Consider the following 18,275-nt stretch of genomic DNA (forward strand, 5'->3'; position numbering starts at 1 on the left):
GTTTAATCTCTTTCTGTAAATCTTTATAAATAGTTTTAAAAACAGGGTCACGAGAACGTTGATATTGACGTCTGCGGACATTTTTCAAACGAATTAGAAGTTGAAGATTTTCGTCAATTATTGGTGAATCAAATTTCACTTGGGCCTTTGGAACAGAATAATTCCTGGCATCAACAATTGCACATTTTAATGCTTCCAAAGCGGAATCAATATTCACTTCGTTTTGCAAATCAAGCTCATTATTGAAATTTCTCTCAATATAATTTTTGTATCTTTCCCAATTAGCTTTGTTATAATTAAAAACAGAGCTCATAGGGTTTAAAACTGATTCATGTGATAAAGAAAAAGTTATTGGAAGATGGTCAGAATCAAAGTCAGCATGTGTGATCAAATCACTACATACATGACTTTGATCTGTCAGCACCAAATCAATTGTTGAAGGGTTTCTTACAGAAGAAAAGCATGTAGGACTATTCGGAGACAAAATAGAATAGTATCCTGAAGAACAATCTTTGAATAAAATTTTGCCATTGGAATTACTTTGAGAATTATTCCATGAACGATGTTTAGCGTTAAAATCGCCGATTATGAAAAATTTCGAACGATTTCTGGTGAGTTTTTGTAAATCAGTATTAAAATAATTTTTGAGCTCGCGTGTGCATTGAAATGGTAAATATGCTGCGGCAATAAATAAAATCCCAAGTTCAGTTTGAACTTCAATTCCCAAAGTTTCAATAACTTTCGTCTCAAGATGGGGAAGAGCACGATGTTTGATTCGGCGATGAATAACAATTGCAACTCCACCGCCGGAACCCTGAATCCTATCATATCTATGAACCACGTAATTGGGATCATATTTTAATTTTATGTTAGGTTTCAAAAATGTTTCAGTAATAATTGCAATATGCACATTATTTACTGTTAAAAAATTAAAAAGCTCATTCTCATTGGCCTTCAATGAGCGAGCATTCCAATTTAATATTTTAATTGTTTTATTTAAAATCATTGCTAAATTTTAAATTAGAAACAATTTTAATAGTAAAATTTGTGCCTATTTGAATGGCTTCAAACATTGATTTTGCCTGCAACATGGCGTTCATAAGATCGAACATTGCCTGTTGCAAAAAAGAAAGTTTACCTGCCGTAATAGGCCCCAGGCAGTTGACATTAGAAAAAATATTATAATATTAGCTGGAGTAATAGGTGTACAATTATTTTCTAGCGTGTTTTGCTTACCCATATTAACGGTCATTTTCGAACTACCAACACTAGGCGGTATAATGTTCGAACTACCTGTAACCTGTGCATAAGTTAAACGGGTATGCAAAGGAGTAGGTAAACTATGCGTCACTGGTACGCTTGGAGAATTTTGTTTTGAAGTTGGTTTTAATTGAGAAATTGAATTTTGTTTACCTTGCCTTGCCTTAACAATTGCTAAACGGACTGGGCATTGATAAAAATTTGACATATGGTTGCCGTTACAATTCGCACAGCGAAAATTTTTACTCTCTTTCACAGGACATGTGTCCTTTTTGTGAGAAGAGTCTCCACAATTAAGACATTTTTGGTCCATGTTACAGAATTTGGAACCATGGCCATAACGTTGACAAGTACGGCATTGGGTGATATGCTTTTCACCTCCGCCATACTTCCTATAAGTTTCCCACTTTACACGCACATTATACAAAGCATGTGCTTTTTCAAAAAATTTTAAGTTGTTAACCTCATTGCGGTTAAAATGAATTAAATAATTAACAAGGGAAATTCCAGTTCTCTGACTGTTTTCGCCTCGTGATTTTTGTTTCATTAGAATTACTTGGGTAGGGGCTATGCCAAGTAATTCTGTTAAAGTAGGTTTGATCTCATCAACGGTTTGATCGTTGGTGAGACCTTTCAAGACAACCTTGAACGGCTTGGCGTTCTTGGTGTCATATGTAAAAAATTTGTACATCTTGTCAGTAAAATACTGAACAAGACGATCACGACCCTTTACTGAGTCGGCTAATAAGCGGCATTCACCTCTACGGCCAATTTGATAGGTAACTTTAACGTCAGAAACAAACGTTGAAAGTTCCTTTTTGAATATATTAAATTCAGAAGAAATAGTTACCACAATAGGTGGAACTTTCTCCTTTTTTAAAGATTTTATATTTTGTATAGTTTCATTATTGGTAACTTCCATTTCACCAGCTTCTTGCTCAGGCAAAATATCAAAAGGATTGTCACTACAGACACTCGATGTGTCAGAAAGAGATGCCTCTCTTTTCCTCCCCGCAGCGATGCGAGGTTTCTTTTTCCGTCCAGCCATTTCAGGTGATACGAAAAAAGTTAAAACAAATGTTAAATTCAAAAGTAGGTAGTCTTGAGAAAGACTGATGGGAAATAACTTTCAGGTAGTCTTTAAAAGACACACTGACAAAACACAAACTTTGAAGCTATAGGCAGTCAAAGACCAGTCCACAAGCAACCGAAAAAACGTCTGATCTGTAGGACAGTTCAAGACGCACTGCTATGTTCGACATGTTTTGTATCCAAAAACCAAGGTGTGTCTTAAGCGGGTATTAGACGAAGCAAATATTTGCTATTTTTCAATACAGATTTTACTTTGTGCAAATAAAAATCGTACCAAAAATAGCAAATATTTGCGTCGTCTAATACCTGCTTTAGACAGAAAGTATTAACTAAAAACATAAAATCATCCAATTTACTGTCGAAGTGGCCATCTCATGAATTAAATGACTTCTCCTAGCGCACTATTAAATTATACTGCTAGTGCTAGTGGATGGATTTCATAATTCGCTTGATCGATGCGTCTTAAGTCGTTAGAAGTTCTCAAAGGCACTAACACCATCGAGATTGGTACCTAAGACGGCAATACTGCACGGCAATCTCGTCATTAGCCGTGACAGTGATTAAACACCGCGATCACGCCTTTACCTTATCAATGCACGACCGCGTGGATGCTCGCGTCAGTTTCGACCGGCTTTTCGACAGACTATACCACAGTTAGGCTTATCATATCATCAGCTGTTTTACCGAATTCATCCGTTAAAAACCGACTGCAGTGTAGCCAACGGAATCAGTCCTTCTTCGGGAGCCATCCTACAAGGAGCTTATAGAGCTTTGCAATTTCCGCGAGTTAATTCTCGGAAAACCTAATTAAGTTGCGTTGATCGCAGCATACGACTGTTGATCAGTTTCTACCTAAGTTAAAAGTTAGTGTTCTAAGTGAGTGAAAAATCAGTTCCAGAATGTCCACTAGAGTGTACAACTATCCCAGCAGTAAAGGCTTGCAGGGGTAAGTTTCCAAAAAATAATGACAGCCAATAGCGGCAGGGAGATAGCGAAAATGCAAGTCATTTTGGCTTCGCAATTTACGTCGCACTGCCCCAGACGAAACGAAAAGCGAACGAAACCTTGAACGAAAAGCGAACGAAACGCGAACAGTTGTAAGCGAAGAGTGCTAAAGTTTTGCACGTTGCTGTGAAACAGCGTTTACCTGAAGAAGGTCAAAATTAAATAACTTTGGGATAACGTAACATGGGTTTAGTTTCTTAATAGTTGGTACACCCTTAGGCATAATGCAGAAAGCTAAACGTAGATCGAACCAAAAAAATTATATATAGAATTGTCAAGGTTCGATTAGTGACAAAATACAAACTTTTTAAATTGCAAATATCAAACAATAAAATAACAGTCGAAACACATGTCGGTGATGCTCCTAGTTGTCATCAGACAACCAATCAATCATCAACTGATACAGAGTGTGAATGTTCAATGCGTGAAGACTGATGATCACGAACGAATGAGTTGCGCAGGACGTGTCCTACGACCGCATGATCGCCGGCATGTCTGCCGTACGACGATTTTTAACAATGCGAATTTCATCAGAAAACGAAGCAGAAAATCCACAGTTAGCAACAAACAAACAAACAGATGGTCTCGAGTTTGCACCACTCACACTCCTGTGCGTAGCGATGCCAGCTGGGTTACACGCTACTGATCATAAGCAAAAATTTTACCAATACGATACCGCCACTCGGGTGGCGTGATACAAGCGCGAGATCATCGCATATCGTCGGTTTCGTGCAACACTGGCACAACTCAAAATTCAGAGTTTCGAGAAAAATCTGAAAACCGATGATAAAATAATTGTTTGCATTTTCACAATGACATCAATTTTTAAATCCATTTTATTTTATTTATCAACAAAAATTGAACAAAGCGCTGAATTTTAGCGCTTTTTTCAAAAAAAATAAGTTGTTCCCAATATCATGCAAAACAAAAATATTGGTTTTGGGTTGTAAAAAAGAAATCTTTTGAGTACAAATATTTGTGTTTAAACATCAATCAAACATCAGAAAATCAAAACTGAAAAAATATATGATTTGTGAAATAAATTGATTTTGTTGACCTTTCTTCTTATTTTCCGGAGGTTAACATTTGGTGCACAATGCTGAGTATAAATAATAAGGATTTTTTTTGGTGTGCTTTTACTGTTTTTTTTTTCTTTAAGCTTTTTTTTGCCTAATGAATAAATGTTGCCTATCCTCGCTAAATTTCGTGTTTTCGTTGGCAGCTGGTTTACATCGCAAGTTAGAAGACTTATTACGCGCTTAAATTTAAGTCTAAATCAGTTATTTGATTCACACACGTTAAGATATGATTTCGCATAACAGCGTGTTATCTGCTAAAGAAATAAAACATCAATCAAATATTGTACTAATTTCACACAGTTTAAATGTAATATCGTATTATCAAACAAAAACAATAATATCAGTAAAATCAGTAATAACCAGATACGTTAGTACACAGGATGATTATTGGAAGGAAAAAATGCGAAAATTCAAAAAAATAACTAAGACAGATAATTGAGTTTGATAAATTTCCCATGAAAGGTAAGTATGTTAACTTACTCGCAAAAAAAATCTACGATCTTGCGTGCGGCCTTCTAGTAGTTAACCAGAACATTCGCCATGGTGGACGAAAACATGCGTGTAGGCATGCTTTTTAATTCTTGTTTCGTTTTATTTATCAATTTCGTAGCCGCATCTTAGTTGAATTCAGGCCATGTCAACGGACTTGAGCATGGGTTTGTTCTCAGGCTCCCCACTAACCCTTCCTTTAAGTTGAACTCTGCAAAATCTCGACAAACACCTCTTGACAAAAATAAATTTCTATAACAATACAACTGGCCAGACATTCAAATGAAAGCTCTACGGGGAATTGTAATTGGCGATAATATTGGCCGGAGGCAATGAGATCCGGAGTAGTGAACGTAAAAAAGAAGGGTGAAAAAACATACACACAAGCAGGAATTATAATAAAAATGTCACTTGCTCTCAATAGAGATAATGCTAATGATAGAAGTGCGGAATACAGAAAACACCCGGGCGATATCACAGAAGATCAAACGTTTCTGTCGCAGTGATGAGTCCTTACAGTAAAAAAAAATATTTTTATTATAATTTTTGATTCGGCTGAAACTTTGCACAGATGTTTCTGTGGACTGAAGGATTAGTTTTGTGCTTCTAGTATTTTTTTTGAAATCACGGCTAATTTTGCAGAAAGGTTACAGATAACAACTACCAGAATGGTTTGTTTGATCGGAGAGACATCTTCAACAAAACTGTAGATTGTAATTCGTTCTATAAAAAAAAAGGAGTCCGTGAAAAAAGTTTTTTTAGAAAAAAATATCAATAAAAAATAAAAATAACCTATCTGAACAGGCTCATTTTTCAAAAATCTAATCTTTTTTAGTAAAAACTACAAATAACTAGCTAAACAATGACAATTGTCCGATCATGGAAAAATTACTCAAAAAACCTTTTTTTAAATTGATTTTTTTCTACTAAAAACTAAACAATGAGCTTTAGCTTGACGACCGCCCATTTCGTAGTTGCTCCACCGTGATCGATCTGAGCTAGTGAAGTTGAACAAGGAACCACGTATACTGCCGTGGGCTGGCGTTTTGACGTAAGCGCCAGAAACACAAAATCGCTCCAGAAGCATCGAAGCACTCCTATCTCATCGTCATTTCTATACAAAATGGCGCTAACGTCACTTCTTGTTTTTGATATTTCTCAGCTATTTTTCAATATTTTTAAAAACGGCAACTAGCATTTCGAAGTGGGTTGTTTATACTATAGTATTACGTAAAAAAAGAAAATTTGAAAGCTTGGCGTTTACGTCAAAATCCCAGCCCACGGCAGTATATGCCTACTTGGGATTTGTTTGCCATCTTTAGTGTACAACAATTCAGTAGCTTCCGCTTTGTATAGATCGATAAAGGCGCCGGCCACGTCCTCGCGGTCGTTAGGGTAAAGAAGGATGTTGTAAGGAAGGAAGTGTAACAATCGTTGTTGTCGGAGACCGCGTTTACCTCTGCATCTCCACGACTGCGACGAAAAGGTAGAGTTTGGTCACCGTGATAAGTGACGGACTTTTCTACTAAAAACTACACAATGTTAGCTAAAGTTAATTATTGAAACTTGGAAAAAAATTAAATTTGAAAAAAAAATTGTTAGTGTACATTTTTTTAATAGGATACAAAACAGTTCTTTAAAGTGTAAACAGAAAAGGCAATGACGTCATTCGTATCGTCAAAATAAACAGTATTTTAGACCCATATGCATATTAATGCAAGCCACGTACTGGTGCATCTGCAGAGCCAATTTTCACTAACCGGTACTTCATTCGCAACTATGTAAACTATGTTTTCTTCAATCATTTGCGTTGAATACCGAATAGCAGTACAGATTATGTATTATATTTAAAATTATCATCATTCAAGCCACGTGGTAATGGCTTTCCGTAATAGCAATTTACATCGCATTAGCTTTGATTCGTTTATTCAACGACTCAGATGACGACAATAAAAATGACCGTTCTGGAGTAGCTAGCCTTGCTTTTGTGAGCCACGCTAACAGACCAATAAGCCTTTGAGCTTTTCATTCGAGACATCAAATTAGTGGAAATCAGAAACTTATGGAAGCAAACATTAGTTGACCTATTAGGATGAGGAAATCCTGTCAAGTAGACTTTTAGTGTCTACTTTTGACGTCTGTGCTGGCACGTGATTAATTTCCATAACTGAGCAACGAAGAAACGTCAATTTCTGTACTATCATAGCAAGTCATGCAATGCACATGCTGTAAAACAAAATTAGCTATATTGTAGTAAAGTTGATTACTTAAGAATAGTTGTAAGGATGAGTGCGCCGGAAAAAATGTGCTGTACGGTATTACCCACAGGTACGGTATCATGTTTTCAAATCAACAGATTCCCTGAATTGGCGCGCAATCTGCTTATAAGCACCGATGGAAAAAAATCGCTTCTAGCGACTAATGAATACGTATAAACCAAGCCTATGATGCGTTGACATCGTCGTCAGTGTGCGAGTTATTGTTATTCTTCGCACATTTGCAAACAGAACTCCATGGTAGGTGAATAACGAAGATCACAAAAGAGCACCATATAAAAAAATCGTTACTGGTGCACTCTCTCCGCCTTCCTTCTTACGATGTACTTTTCATCGTGGGAGCACGCAATATATGTTATTCTCTATGTGCACAGCTGAGAATATAAAGTTAGTCGCGTTATGAACAAGAAATGAATAAGAGAAATTGGATCGTAAATATTTACTCAATGATGGGGATTTTTTTTCAAGAAAGAGAGTTCGTGTTTTCCTACTCTCACTCAACTCAACGGGTTTTTTTTGGTGGTAGCTGGTAGGTGCAAGCGCAAGTGCAAATTGCTAGTTGGTTAGAAGCTTTTGTCGGTATAAGGCGTCAAGATGGACAAAGGGCTAAGAAAAAATAATGTATCCGAAAAAGTTCGGCAAATGTTTGTGGCGGAGAATGGCAATTTCCGATGCACGGCGGTGGAAAATTGTAGCTATCGGCCAAAAGTCATTAACGTTACGAACTGCCATCGTAATATTTTCCATGATCAGACAACAAATATTTAGCTAACCGTTTATAGTGTTTACATAACAAAAAATGAGATTTCGGAAATATTAACTTAAACAACTTTTTTAACAATTTTAAATTTTGTGTATTGATAATGTAAAGCAATGCCTTGCTACATTCCGTCTTGAAATTTGAACTTCTGTTTATTATACACAGACTTCGCAGCCAACTGTTGAGTGTACAGGACAATTGCGGGGCTAGAGCTACGATCCTTCTGACACTATTAGTTTTCCCCGAGCTGGAGAGAGAGATTATTTCAAATAAAGTTGTTCCTTGATCATTGACAAAATTGATTTTTTTGACGTAGAATACGTCTTACGGCAACATATATAGGGGTTCAACTTCAATACAGGGATCCAATTTCGAAAACCGAAAACATGGAGAGCGTCACGAAAATTGTCCAATTTCAAACGTTCTAAACTCAGTCAGTTTTCAACCGATTTCCGTCATTTTTGCAGCAATCGATTGGAAAATCATTTAAGCAACCGTCCAAATGCAGAAAATTGTAATCTGACTGTTCGAACTCTTGTACTATTGATAATTGTTGAACCTTGTCGAAACGTAAATGTCGACCTTTGATTGGTTGCTTGCTGCCTTTGCCTAAAAAGGACGACAGAATGGAGTACCTAGTTAGCCAGGAATGCACTCGTTGGGCTATATAAGAGACTTCTTCTCCTCAAGCAATCTCAGTTTACTAGCAGCAGGCAGCAGCGGCGGACAGTAGCAGCGATGGCAGTGGACAAACGCGGCGTGGAGCAGCAGCGGGCAACAGCGGCGGCGGTAGTGGTTAGCTGCAGAACCTAACTTTTTCAGTTCGGCTCCCTTTTTATCTGAGTTGGACCCCACCAGTGGTAATTCAATTCAGATATCGTTGGGTGAATACAGCTAGAAATTAAATGAGACTCGCACCGCCAGGTGGTTTGAGAAGCCACCATCTTCCAGGGTGTATATATATATAGGGTGTGTGCACATATATAATGTGTGTGAATATTTATAGCGTGTGTCGCTAGCGTGCGTGGCTAGCTATATAGCGCAGGCATGTCTATAGCGTGCGTGGCTTGCGTGTGCATGGTTATATAGTTTCTGTGCTTGTCTATAGCGTGTCTGTGCATGTTTATAGCGTGCGTGGCTAGCTATATAGCGTCTGTGCATATCTACAGCGTGCGTGGCTAGCTATATAGCGTGCGCGACTAGCAGTATAGCGATAAAAATTATCATATATAGTTTCAAATAAATCATCTCATGTTGATTTTACACAGTAAATCATTCAGAACTAAATCAAAAATTTGCCATGTCAAAAAACAATATTCAGTTGTCAATAAATGGCATTGACAAACATTATTAACCTCTTTTGACTTCAGCTAAGCCTCAAAGTTTACTGAGTGTATTTTAACATTTATTTGAAGAATGTTTGCGCCAGTGAACCTGAATCACATAATTTTTCGCTCAAGTCCTACTATTTGCAGCGATCAGTTTTAAAATTATCTACGCTACTGCAAACTGCAGAAAATTGTTCGTATTAAACCTAGGTTACCGGGAATGCACTATTGGCCCTCATCGTAGCCACTGCCTAAATTAAGTTTTCTCAGTGCAACTTGATACAAAAGACAGCCACAAAACAATACAATTTCATTCTTGTTTTGGATATGGCGTCAAGTGAAACTGCTTAGCTGCACATAGCTTCTGCTGTTGTTCTTTGTCGTTACCGGTGCCGTCTGTAGAGGTAAACGTCATCTGGAACAGAGAGACCATTAAATTGATTAACCCCATTGAGTGTATTCCCAAACCTATTGCAAGAAATACATTGACTTAAGACAGGCTGTCGTATTCTAGGTTAACTCTGCGGTCGTGTCTAATAAACAACCCCTTCAACTTTTTCACGATGGGTAATTCCTTACATATAATTAGTTGGTGTTAAGTCAGATTAACATTTTAATATAAACAAATTCTAGATTTACTACTCTTTGAATTTCGAAGTTTTCAAGCTTTTGTTCAAGTTTTGATGTTACGGGCCCGTTTGATTTATCACTAACAGCATGTTTCTCCTACTTGACCCATTATGGCCAAACAACATCTGTCGTTACAAACCCAACCAACTTTTCAGAAACAAACCCCCTGTGGTCAATGAAAGCAAATAAATATGTTACCAAAATCGAACCATCGAACCGCACTGTGTCAACAGGGTGTGTTACAACTGATTCAATTGTGACGTACGGAGAACTTACAAAACAAATTTCTTCTAAATATGTATTAAGAATTTTTTCCTTACTGTTACAAGTGTATACAAATTTTAATTACAGTTCAAATATTCCCAAAACAAATAAAAACAAAGGTTCAAACTGTAACTGTTTTCAGTACAGAGCATATAGCTCTGAAACTAACCTTATAATCGTTGTGGCAATGCTTTTCGGTCGGAGGGCTGTGGAATGAGCGCGAAGCCTTTTAAGACCACTATTGTTGGCCCTAACTAGTGTTTCTTGAACTGGTACTCCGCGAACATTCGACTAATTGAAATCAGACCAATCAGGAAAAAAGCTTCGATGAGCTTTTTATCATACCAATTGTTTCTCCTCTATGTTTTTTGAACTGTTGTAAAAGATAGAAAAAGTTTTAATGATTTGCAAAATATTGCAGATTTTATCAGGTATTAATCAGGCATTAGACGTAAAAAACACTTGCCATATTTTGTTAGGATTTAAGTTGCATAACATTTTTACTAGGGTAAATATGTTTGTTAAATTAGCCGTTACAAATTTGATCTGTAAAAACTTTATGTCATTTGTACTCAGAAATATAGAAAATTGAAAAGGAAGGGAAAAAAAGATCTGAGTTGTTATGCTTATATTCCAAGTTCCTTGTTGAATTTAGTATGAATAAAAAAGTCCAGTGATAATAAAAATGTCGTTGCCAGCATATGTTTAATAAGAATGATAATTCTACAAACCTCTACAAAATTTTGCTAAAGATTTTGCTAAAGAAGCCTTATTTTACCTCTCGGTGTTATTTCTGTACTTCTGTACAAATATATTCGGTTCAACACAATTGGCATACAGCACTAAAACCTGAAAATCGCAGCATTGAAACGTGAAAATGCAGTATCAAAATCTGCAATAATGCATCCAAAACCAGTTCAAAAGCAAGTCAAGCATTATTCAAAGATTTTCAAAACTCCATCCCCTCTCACTCTTCCATAACGTTACTACCCAAATCAGTATGAGGAAAATATTCCATTCACTAATCATAACAAAAACTAGTGAGTAATGTCATTGACGAAATCGCAACGCAATACAACAAACGTATGATTTCTCGGTAACAAACATAGCACATTTTGGTATCTGTTTGGCTGCTATAGAAAACCTGCTGAAAAAAATACCATCCGAACTACTTACTCTCCCTCCCATCATCACCGCACCGCATCATCGCTGCTGCGTCACTGCGATGCGAGATGCAATCCAACCAACATTTATGGGACTCTCAATTATTCTTTTGCTTGTTAACAATTGATTAATTGCTATCGTTTTTTTCCTACGATGCGCCACGTACGAAGAGAGAATTACAACGGAGCAACGCGCATCACTCTATTCTCAGAGTTGTATGTATAGTCAACTGTTGTATTTGTCATCTCCGAGTGACCAAGGAACCAACATTTTATTACGTATTGAGAGGATACAATTTTAGTCATGAACTGTGCACTTCATGATGTGCACAACTCAAGATGAAAAAACAATCAGCTCAAAATCATTTCATTTCCTTCACTGCTTATAAGTAACAATAGAACAAGTTCAACAGTTCCATTACTTGTATCCCATGTAATTTTTTGACACGCTCATGTTTCCGATCTTGTCGTCAGCAATGTTAGAACATCGTCCTGAAACTATAGAATATCTGATCTTCACAGATAAAATATTTAACGATTCATCGTACACGAAGACCCATTATTCTATCTTCGATGCGTTTTACAATTCTCATTTCGTATCACAGTGTTTTAGTAGTTGAAATGTTCGAGTCACGCAATGCGTTTGGAACAGTTTTTCAACAATACACGAGCAAATACTGATAACTATACACCAAAAAAGTTAATAATTCTACCAAACAAATGTAGTTAAAGTTAATACCCTATGTATCGAACAGCGGCACTTCTCTGGCAGAACGAATTTCGTCACAACACATGACGAAGTGTGGTGAAACGATGACGTTTCGCCAATTTTCAACCAAAATAAAACCACACATAGACTGTTTATTTGGTAGAGTATTCATAACCGTATCGTTGCGACGTATTCATTATATCAGCTCCATTCTGGCTGGTTACACACACATTCACATTCATTGAATGAAGAAGATATGCGCGCTTATTCGATACTCCTATATCGAACATATGATTGCTGCATACTACTGAACAGTGCACGAGCAAATTGCAAAGGGGGCATGCATTCGTGCTTGATTTTTGCTAAATGCATTTGATAATTTGATTTACAAGAAATGTTATGTTTAGTCGAAAAACATTTTCAGAAAATACTAACACTAGGGCATTCAAGGATGCGCAGATTTTCATCTCTAACTACGACGACATGAGAGCACAGAGTGATAACTTATCAATCCATTGTTAGCATTTGTACATAAGCATACTTAGACGAGAAAAAAAGAGGGAAACTCAATGGGAAATGCGTAAATATCGAGTGCTCATTGTCAGTTTATTATTGGAAAGAAGGCAGGGACGAATGACGTCTTCCAAAAGATTTGGAAACTGGTGATATAACTCATTTTTTCGCCTCATTTGAAGCAATCCGGTTGGACGTGCAGTTCAGTGCGACTTAGTGCAGTGCATTTGAAGAATAATAAAGTTCTATAGATTTATCGAAAATGTTGCAGAAATACGGTAGACTAATTCGTTCATCTTCCCTTTGCCAACCTTTCAGTGGTAGATACCAGCCTGAGAACGCTGGCAGCGAAAAAACACACACCACGCCAACCTGCATGACCAACGGCATCGGCAGCCTGAGCACCATAGCCTCCCGTAATGCAGCAGTCTGTGGTGAACTGTCAAACGGCAAAGAAGCACTCCGAAGTAAGTCGGCTACAGCAGCGGGCAATACCATCTGTAACACCAGCATGAGTGAAGCAAGTCGTGACCGTCTTGGCCAATGGCCAGTAGAATCCGACGCCGAGGTGGCCGGCGGAGTGCCCGGATTTGCACGTCTACGCAACGGACGCTTCAACAAGGTGAGTACCATGGACTTCCGGTTTTCTGCGTCCATTTGTAGGATGTACAGATATTTGAAATAAGGGGTCGAAATCAAATTTTACTGCTCAATTGGAAAAATTGTTTCGAACGATGAATTTCGAATAGATTAAATTACTTGGATGTTTGTGTACTGACGTTAGTTTCCAGTGGAAAAGTGTACAGTCATCTTCGGTGACACACAATGATGGATCGCGTGTTCCAATCGATAACTACACAACCGTGTCTTTTAAAATTCAAATTGCCAGCCAGTTTAAACTGGCCGAAACAAATGTACTCTTTGATCTTCACTTGAAGCGAACCAGTTCCAGTTGTTCCGTTCTAACCTCAGGACACCTTGACCTTGACCTAGTAGTAAGGTTAGCAAACTCTGAAATTTCCTTAGCGAAACCTAGAGCAGCCATTAAACGAATGCTAACTACTAACAAAACTTTGGCAACATCAGTATTTTCACAACATTTGCTACTAGTATTGCGGAAAATTTAGATCAATCAGGCCACTGGCCAGACAAGCTAGTTTCGTCACGATGTTTTCATTTTCCTTTTGCGCTCACGCTGCAAAGTCCAATGAGTGCGATAAAATGAAATGGAATCCTCGCTCGATTAAGGGGTTATTTTTTATTATTTTCGTGAATGCCCGTTGTGGTACCTGCGCAAAGCGTCGTTCCGTCAGCGGGCTGATTGTTTGTGTATTCGTCCGACTACCCTGCTTCCGCACTCTACCAAGTCTATGATGAAATGACATTTTTCAATTTCTTTGCTCTCATTTCTATACACAGATGTTTTGTCGTGTTGAATTTAATGCATTTGAATAATTCCTTCGACAAACTTACGATCGCAAAGTACAATAAAGTTTCGAATTGGTATTTCTTTGCTTATCATGATAATTCTTAACGCACTCGAAGCCTCGTAATGACAAAATAATGATGAATCAGTGTAACAGCTGATTGGAAGAGATTTGCCCAACACTGAAGGTCAAGATAGTGCTATCAATCTTTTTTCCGCTTTGGTGCCTGTTATCGGAGCTGCCCTGCTGGTACCGTCATCCCATTAACTTATTCAAACAGTAGATGAGAAATTTTCGCCAATTGTGTCCGATGATTATCTTGTTAGGCGAACCTAACCACATTATGTTATCTCGAAAACCGATTAGCCACTTGAGAAAACAAATCATTCTTGGTGCTAGAGTCTGGACAAATTGGGAAACCAAAGTGAATTTGGCAGTAAATAACCTACAAATGATCTTGAGCAGATGACCGAGATGGAAAACGCACAAGCTCTCTGGGTCGCAACAGCGATCATATCGAGTCGTGCGTCCGCGCGCGTTATTAAGGTGCGCGCGCGAGAAAGGGATTGCTGTGCTAGCGATACGATCAAAAAGACAGAAAGGAAAAATTGTTGATCTTTTGTTTATGGCCCTTTTGAGCATATCGTTTTTGATCCATTCTCACAGTCAAAAATTTTATAAATAGAATCAGAATAGTCTTGATTTTCAAAATTCTGGCATTCGGCTGAATTACAGCTGTAATATTTACAGATAGAAACTACAGGCACAAACCCAAGAATATTGATTTTATCATGCGAAATGTACCGAAAAATCACATTACGCGTTTAAAATGGTAGTTTTTGAATAATATTTTATTTGGCTATTGTTATGCACCGTAAAATATCGAAGCTATTGGAGAAAAAATAAAATTATTCCTTAATATTTAACTGGTGGCCATAGTCGTCTGGTAATTATCAATCAATGAGAATTCATACCTAGAAGTTCTTTCAGAACTGTAAGTGTAGAACCAAATGCAAAATTCGTTTCGGGCTGAATTATTCCTCAGTTTTTTCTGCCGAATTCAGCACTTTCACCAAATGATTGTAAAGTAGCAGAACTGCCTCTCACTATGCGAAGTGACTAAGAGAATGGAGCCCCAAATCTAACCCACACCATAAACAACATTCAAAATGTCTAGTTTTCATATGCAATGACTGCAATAACTTTGGATTAAACTTTTACAATTGATATACAATTTTACCAGAAACAAAAATTCGAACATGATTACAAAACTTCAAGTTCATTTATGGTACGATATGTCCAACAGTTAGACTGTCACCAAATCTAGCTTATGACAGGAAACACCAGCACAGACATGACCTTCATACAAGGAAGGTTATAACAAATTACAGGAAATATTAATTTTTGAACTTTTTTACGTTATATTTTTCTTTTCTATTTATTATACTAGACCAACTAAAAAAGGTCGCTTTGGTGCCTGTTATCGGAGCTGCCCTGCTGGTACCGTCATCCCATTAACTTATTCAAACAGTAGATGAGAAATTTTCGCCAATTGTATCCGATGATTATCTTGTTAGGCGAACCTAACCACATTATGTTATCTCGAAAACCGATTAGCCACTTGAGAAAACAAATCATTCTTGGTGCTAGAGTCTGGACAAATTGGGAAACCAAAGTGAATTTGGCAGTGAATAACCTACAAATGATCTTGAGCAGATGACCGAGATGGAAAACGCACAAGCTCTCTGGGTCGCAACAGCGATCATATCGAGTCGTGCGTCCGCGCGCGTTATTAAGGTGCGCGCGCAAGAAAGGGATTGCTGTGCTAGCGATACGATCAAAAAGACAGAAAGGAAAAATTGTTGATCTTTTGTTTATGGCCCTTTTGAGCATATCGTTTTTGATCCATTCTCACAGTCAAAAATTTTATAAATAGAATCAGAATAGTCTTGATTTTCAAAATTTCGGCATTCGGCTGAATTACAGCTGTAATATTTACAGATAGAAACTACAGGCACAACACCATGAATATTGATTTTATCATGCGAAATGCACCGAAAAATCACATTACGCGTTTAAAATGGTAGTTTTTGAATAATATTTTATTTGTCTATTGTTATGCACCGTAAAATATCGAAGCTATTGGAGAAAAAATAAAATTATTCCTTAATATTTAACTGGTGGCCATAGTCGTCTGGTAATTATCAATCAATGAGAATTCATACCTAGAAGTTCTTTCAGAACTGTAAGTGTAGAACCAAATGCAAAATTCGTTTCGGGCTGAATTATTCCTCAGTTTTTTTCTGCCGAATTCAGCACTTTCACCAAATGATTGTAAAGTAGCAGAACTGCCTCTCACTATGCGAAGTGACTAAGAGAATGGAGCCCCAAATCTAACCCACACCATAAACAACATTCAAAATGTCTAGTTTTCATATGCAATGACTGCAATAACTTTGGATTAAACTTTTACAATTGATATACAATTTTACCAGAAACAAAAATTCGAACATGATTACAAAACTTCAAGTTCATTTATGGTACGATATGTGTCCAACAGTTAGACTGTCACCAAATCTAGCTTATGACAGGAAACACCAGCACAGACATGACCTTCATACAAGGAAGGTTATAACAAATTACAGGAAATATTAATTTTTGAACTTTTTCACGTTATATTTTTCTTTTCTATTTATTATACTAGACCAACTAAAAAAGGTCTGAGCTGGTTATTTATTCATCGATAACACTTACAAAATCATGCCTACGTAAAATATAACCACACGAAAAAATAAATTACTTCGATGCACCAGCAGCGCTAAACATTAAACCAATCGCGAACAACGCCTACCTGTTGCAGCACCTACCTAACCTTTCAATAGTTGGTTAGTTTGTGCCATTCTAAACGCTCATTTCTGCTGGTAAGTAATGGAGCTCAATCATGCCGCCCCTTAACAAGCCTATTTAATCTAATTAGATTTGCTGCTAAACAAGGTTGATAATTTTTTGTGATTTGTTGGTATTTTCGTGATTTGTTGGTATTGCGAAAAAAATCTGACACGCCCAACGTGGGGCTCGAACCCACGACCCTGAGATTAAGAGTCTCATGCTCTACCGACTGAGCTAGCCGGGCACATTCCTTCGAACACATGGCATTGAGTATCGCGTGAAATAATTTCGACCGCAGCGAATCTTCTCACTGACCTTGCACAGCTTGTGTGCATGATTGTACCTTTTGCCTGCACCTGATCAGCGTCATTATCGCGACTAACAGCGGTATGAATGAAACGGATCGTTTGATCTGTGAGCCATCGTGCGAAATCGCGCACAGGGGGTAAGCTTTTCAAACACGCCTGTTATTTAGTCATTTTCGGACTTTGGTAAAGCGTCAAGCGTGCCATTCGTTCACACTTTGTTATCATTTCATATTTTTTTTATACTTGATCCTTTCTCTTGGCTGGTATAGTTTCAAGTATTTCAAACCACCTGTAGAGTTGCTAAGTCCAATCACTCTCGAAGCTGGTGACATTCTACTAGTTGTAACTAAATCTATGATTTAGAGAGGTGTTCGCGCACTGGATGTATTTTTATTGAATAATTTATTTTTATTTTATGACATCTGCTCTAGCGAGCATACCATTTCCGCGATAGTCGCAGAAAAATCAAGGTTTATATTCTTGAAATTATATGAAACTAGAAATTACGTTGTCGATAATTTTCTACATTTTAAAACATACATCATCTTTTCTTCGTATTCGTAACAGCTAACTTTAAACAAAAAATAAAAGTTGAAACAATGGCTCTCATACTTATTTTCGTACGAATCATGTGCGGAAGCATCAAAAATTCGCATTCCTATTTACGTGCGAAACAGTTTGAACGTTCGCTCAAAAAGAAAAAAAAAATTCAAGATCAACGTTTCAATAATTCAAACGTTTTTTGCCTTTCTCCTAGTTGCCTTTCTCCTAGAAAGGTATAGCAATCACTTGCAAAACCGAATGTATAAAAGTGCTCCAAAGGGCCGGATGGCATATATCACTCGACTCAGCTCGACGAGCTGAGAATTTTCTTTATGTGTGTGTGTGTGTGTGTGTGTGTATGTGCAGTTTTTTTTTCTCACTCACTTTTCTCAGAGATGGCTGGACCAATTTTCATGAAATTAAGTGCAAATGAAAGGTCTTGCTGTCCCATAAGACCCTATTGAATTTTATTGTAATCGGATTTTTAGTTTAGAGGTTATGTATCAAAATGTAAAAATCACGAAACATCATTATCTCAAA

At 37.3% G+C, this 18,275-nt stretch overlaps 2 protein-coding genes and 1 non-coding gene across 4 annotated transcripts in view; 1 reads left to right on the forward strand and 2 right to left on the reverse strand.

Annotated features, from left to right (window-relative positions):
* LOC129718691 (uncharacterized) overlaps nt 1-18,275 on the reverse strand; it is a 97,954-nt gene that overhangs the window by 60,801 nt on the left and 18,878 nt on the right. The gene's annotated exons all lie outside the window — the stretch shown is intronic.
* The window catches only part of LOC129718690 (NADP-dependent malic enzyme), a 47,885-nt gene that overhangs the window by 12,899 nt on the left and 16,711 nt on the right, over nt 1-18,275 (forward strand). The window contains exons 1-2 of one of the 2 annotated variants that reach the window (XM_055669728.1): nt 3,073-3,298; nt 12,887-13,190. In XM_055669728.1, the coding sequence (XP_055525703.1) occupies nt 3,252-3,298; nt 12,887-13,190 (351 nt within the window). In that variant the 5' untranslated portion in view covers nt 3,073-3,251. Of the gene's footprint in view, nt 1-3,072; nt 3,299-12,886; nt 13,191-18,275 lie in introns of those variants that run through there. The other variant, XM_055669726.1, reaches the window with a different exon arrangement.
* Nucleotides 17,056-17,128, reverse strand: Trnak-cuu (transfer RNA lysine (anticodon CUU)). The gene has a single exon. It is a non-coding gene; the product is annotated as a tRNA-Lys (tRNA).

Source organism: Wyeomyia smithii, chromosome 1 (assembly GCF_029784165.1).
Source record: "Wyeomyia smithii strain HCP4-BCI-WySm-NY-G18 chromosome 1, ASM2978416v1, whole genome shotgun sequence".
NCBI lineage: Eukaryota > Metazoa > Arthropoda > Insecta > Diptera > Culicidae > Wyeomyia > Wyeomyia smithii.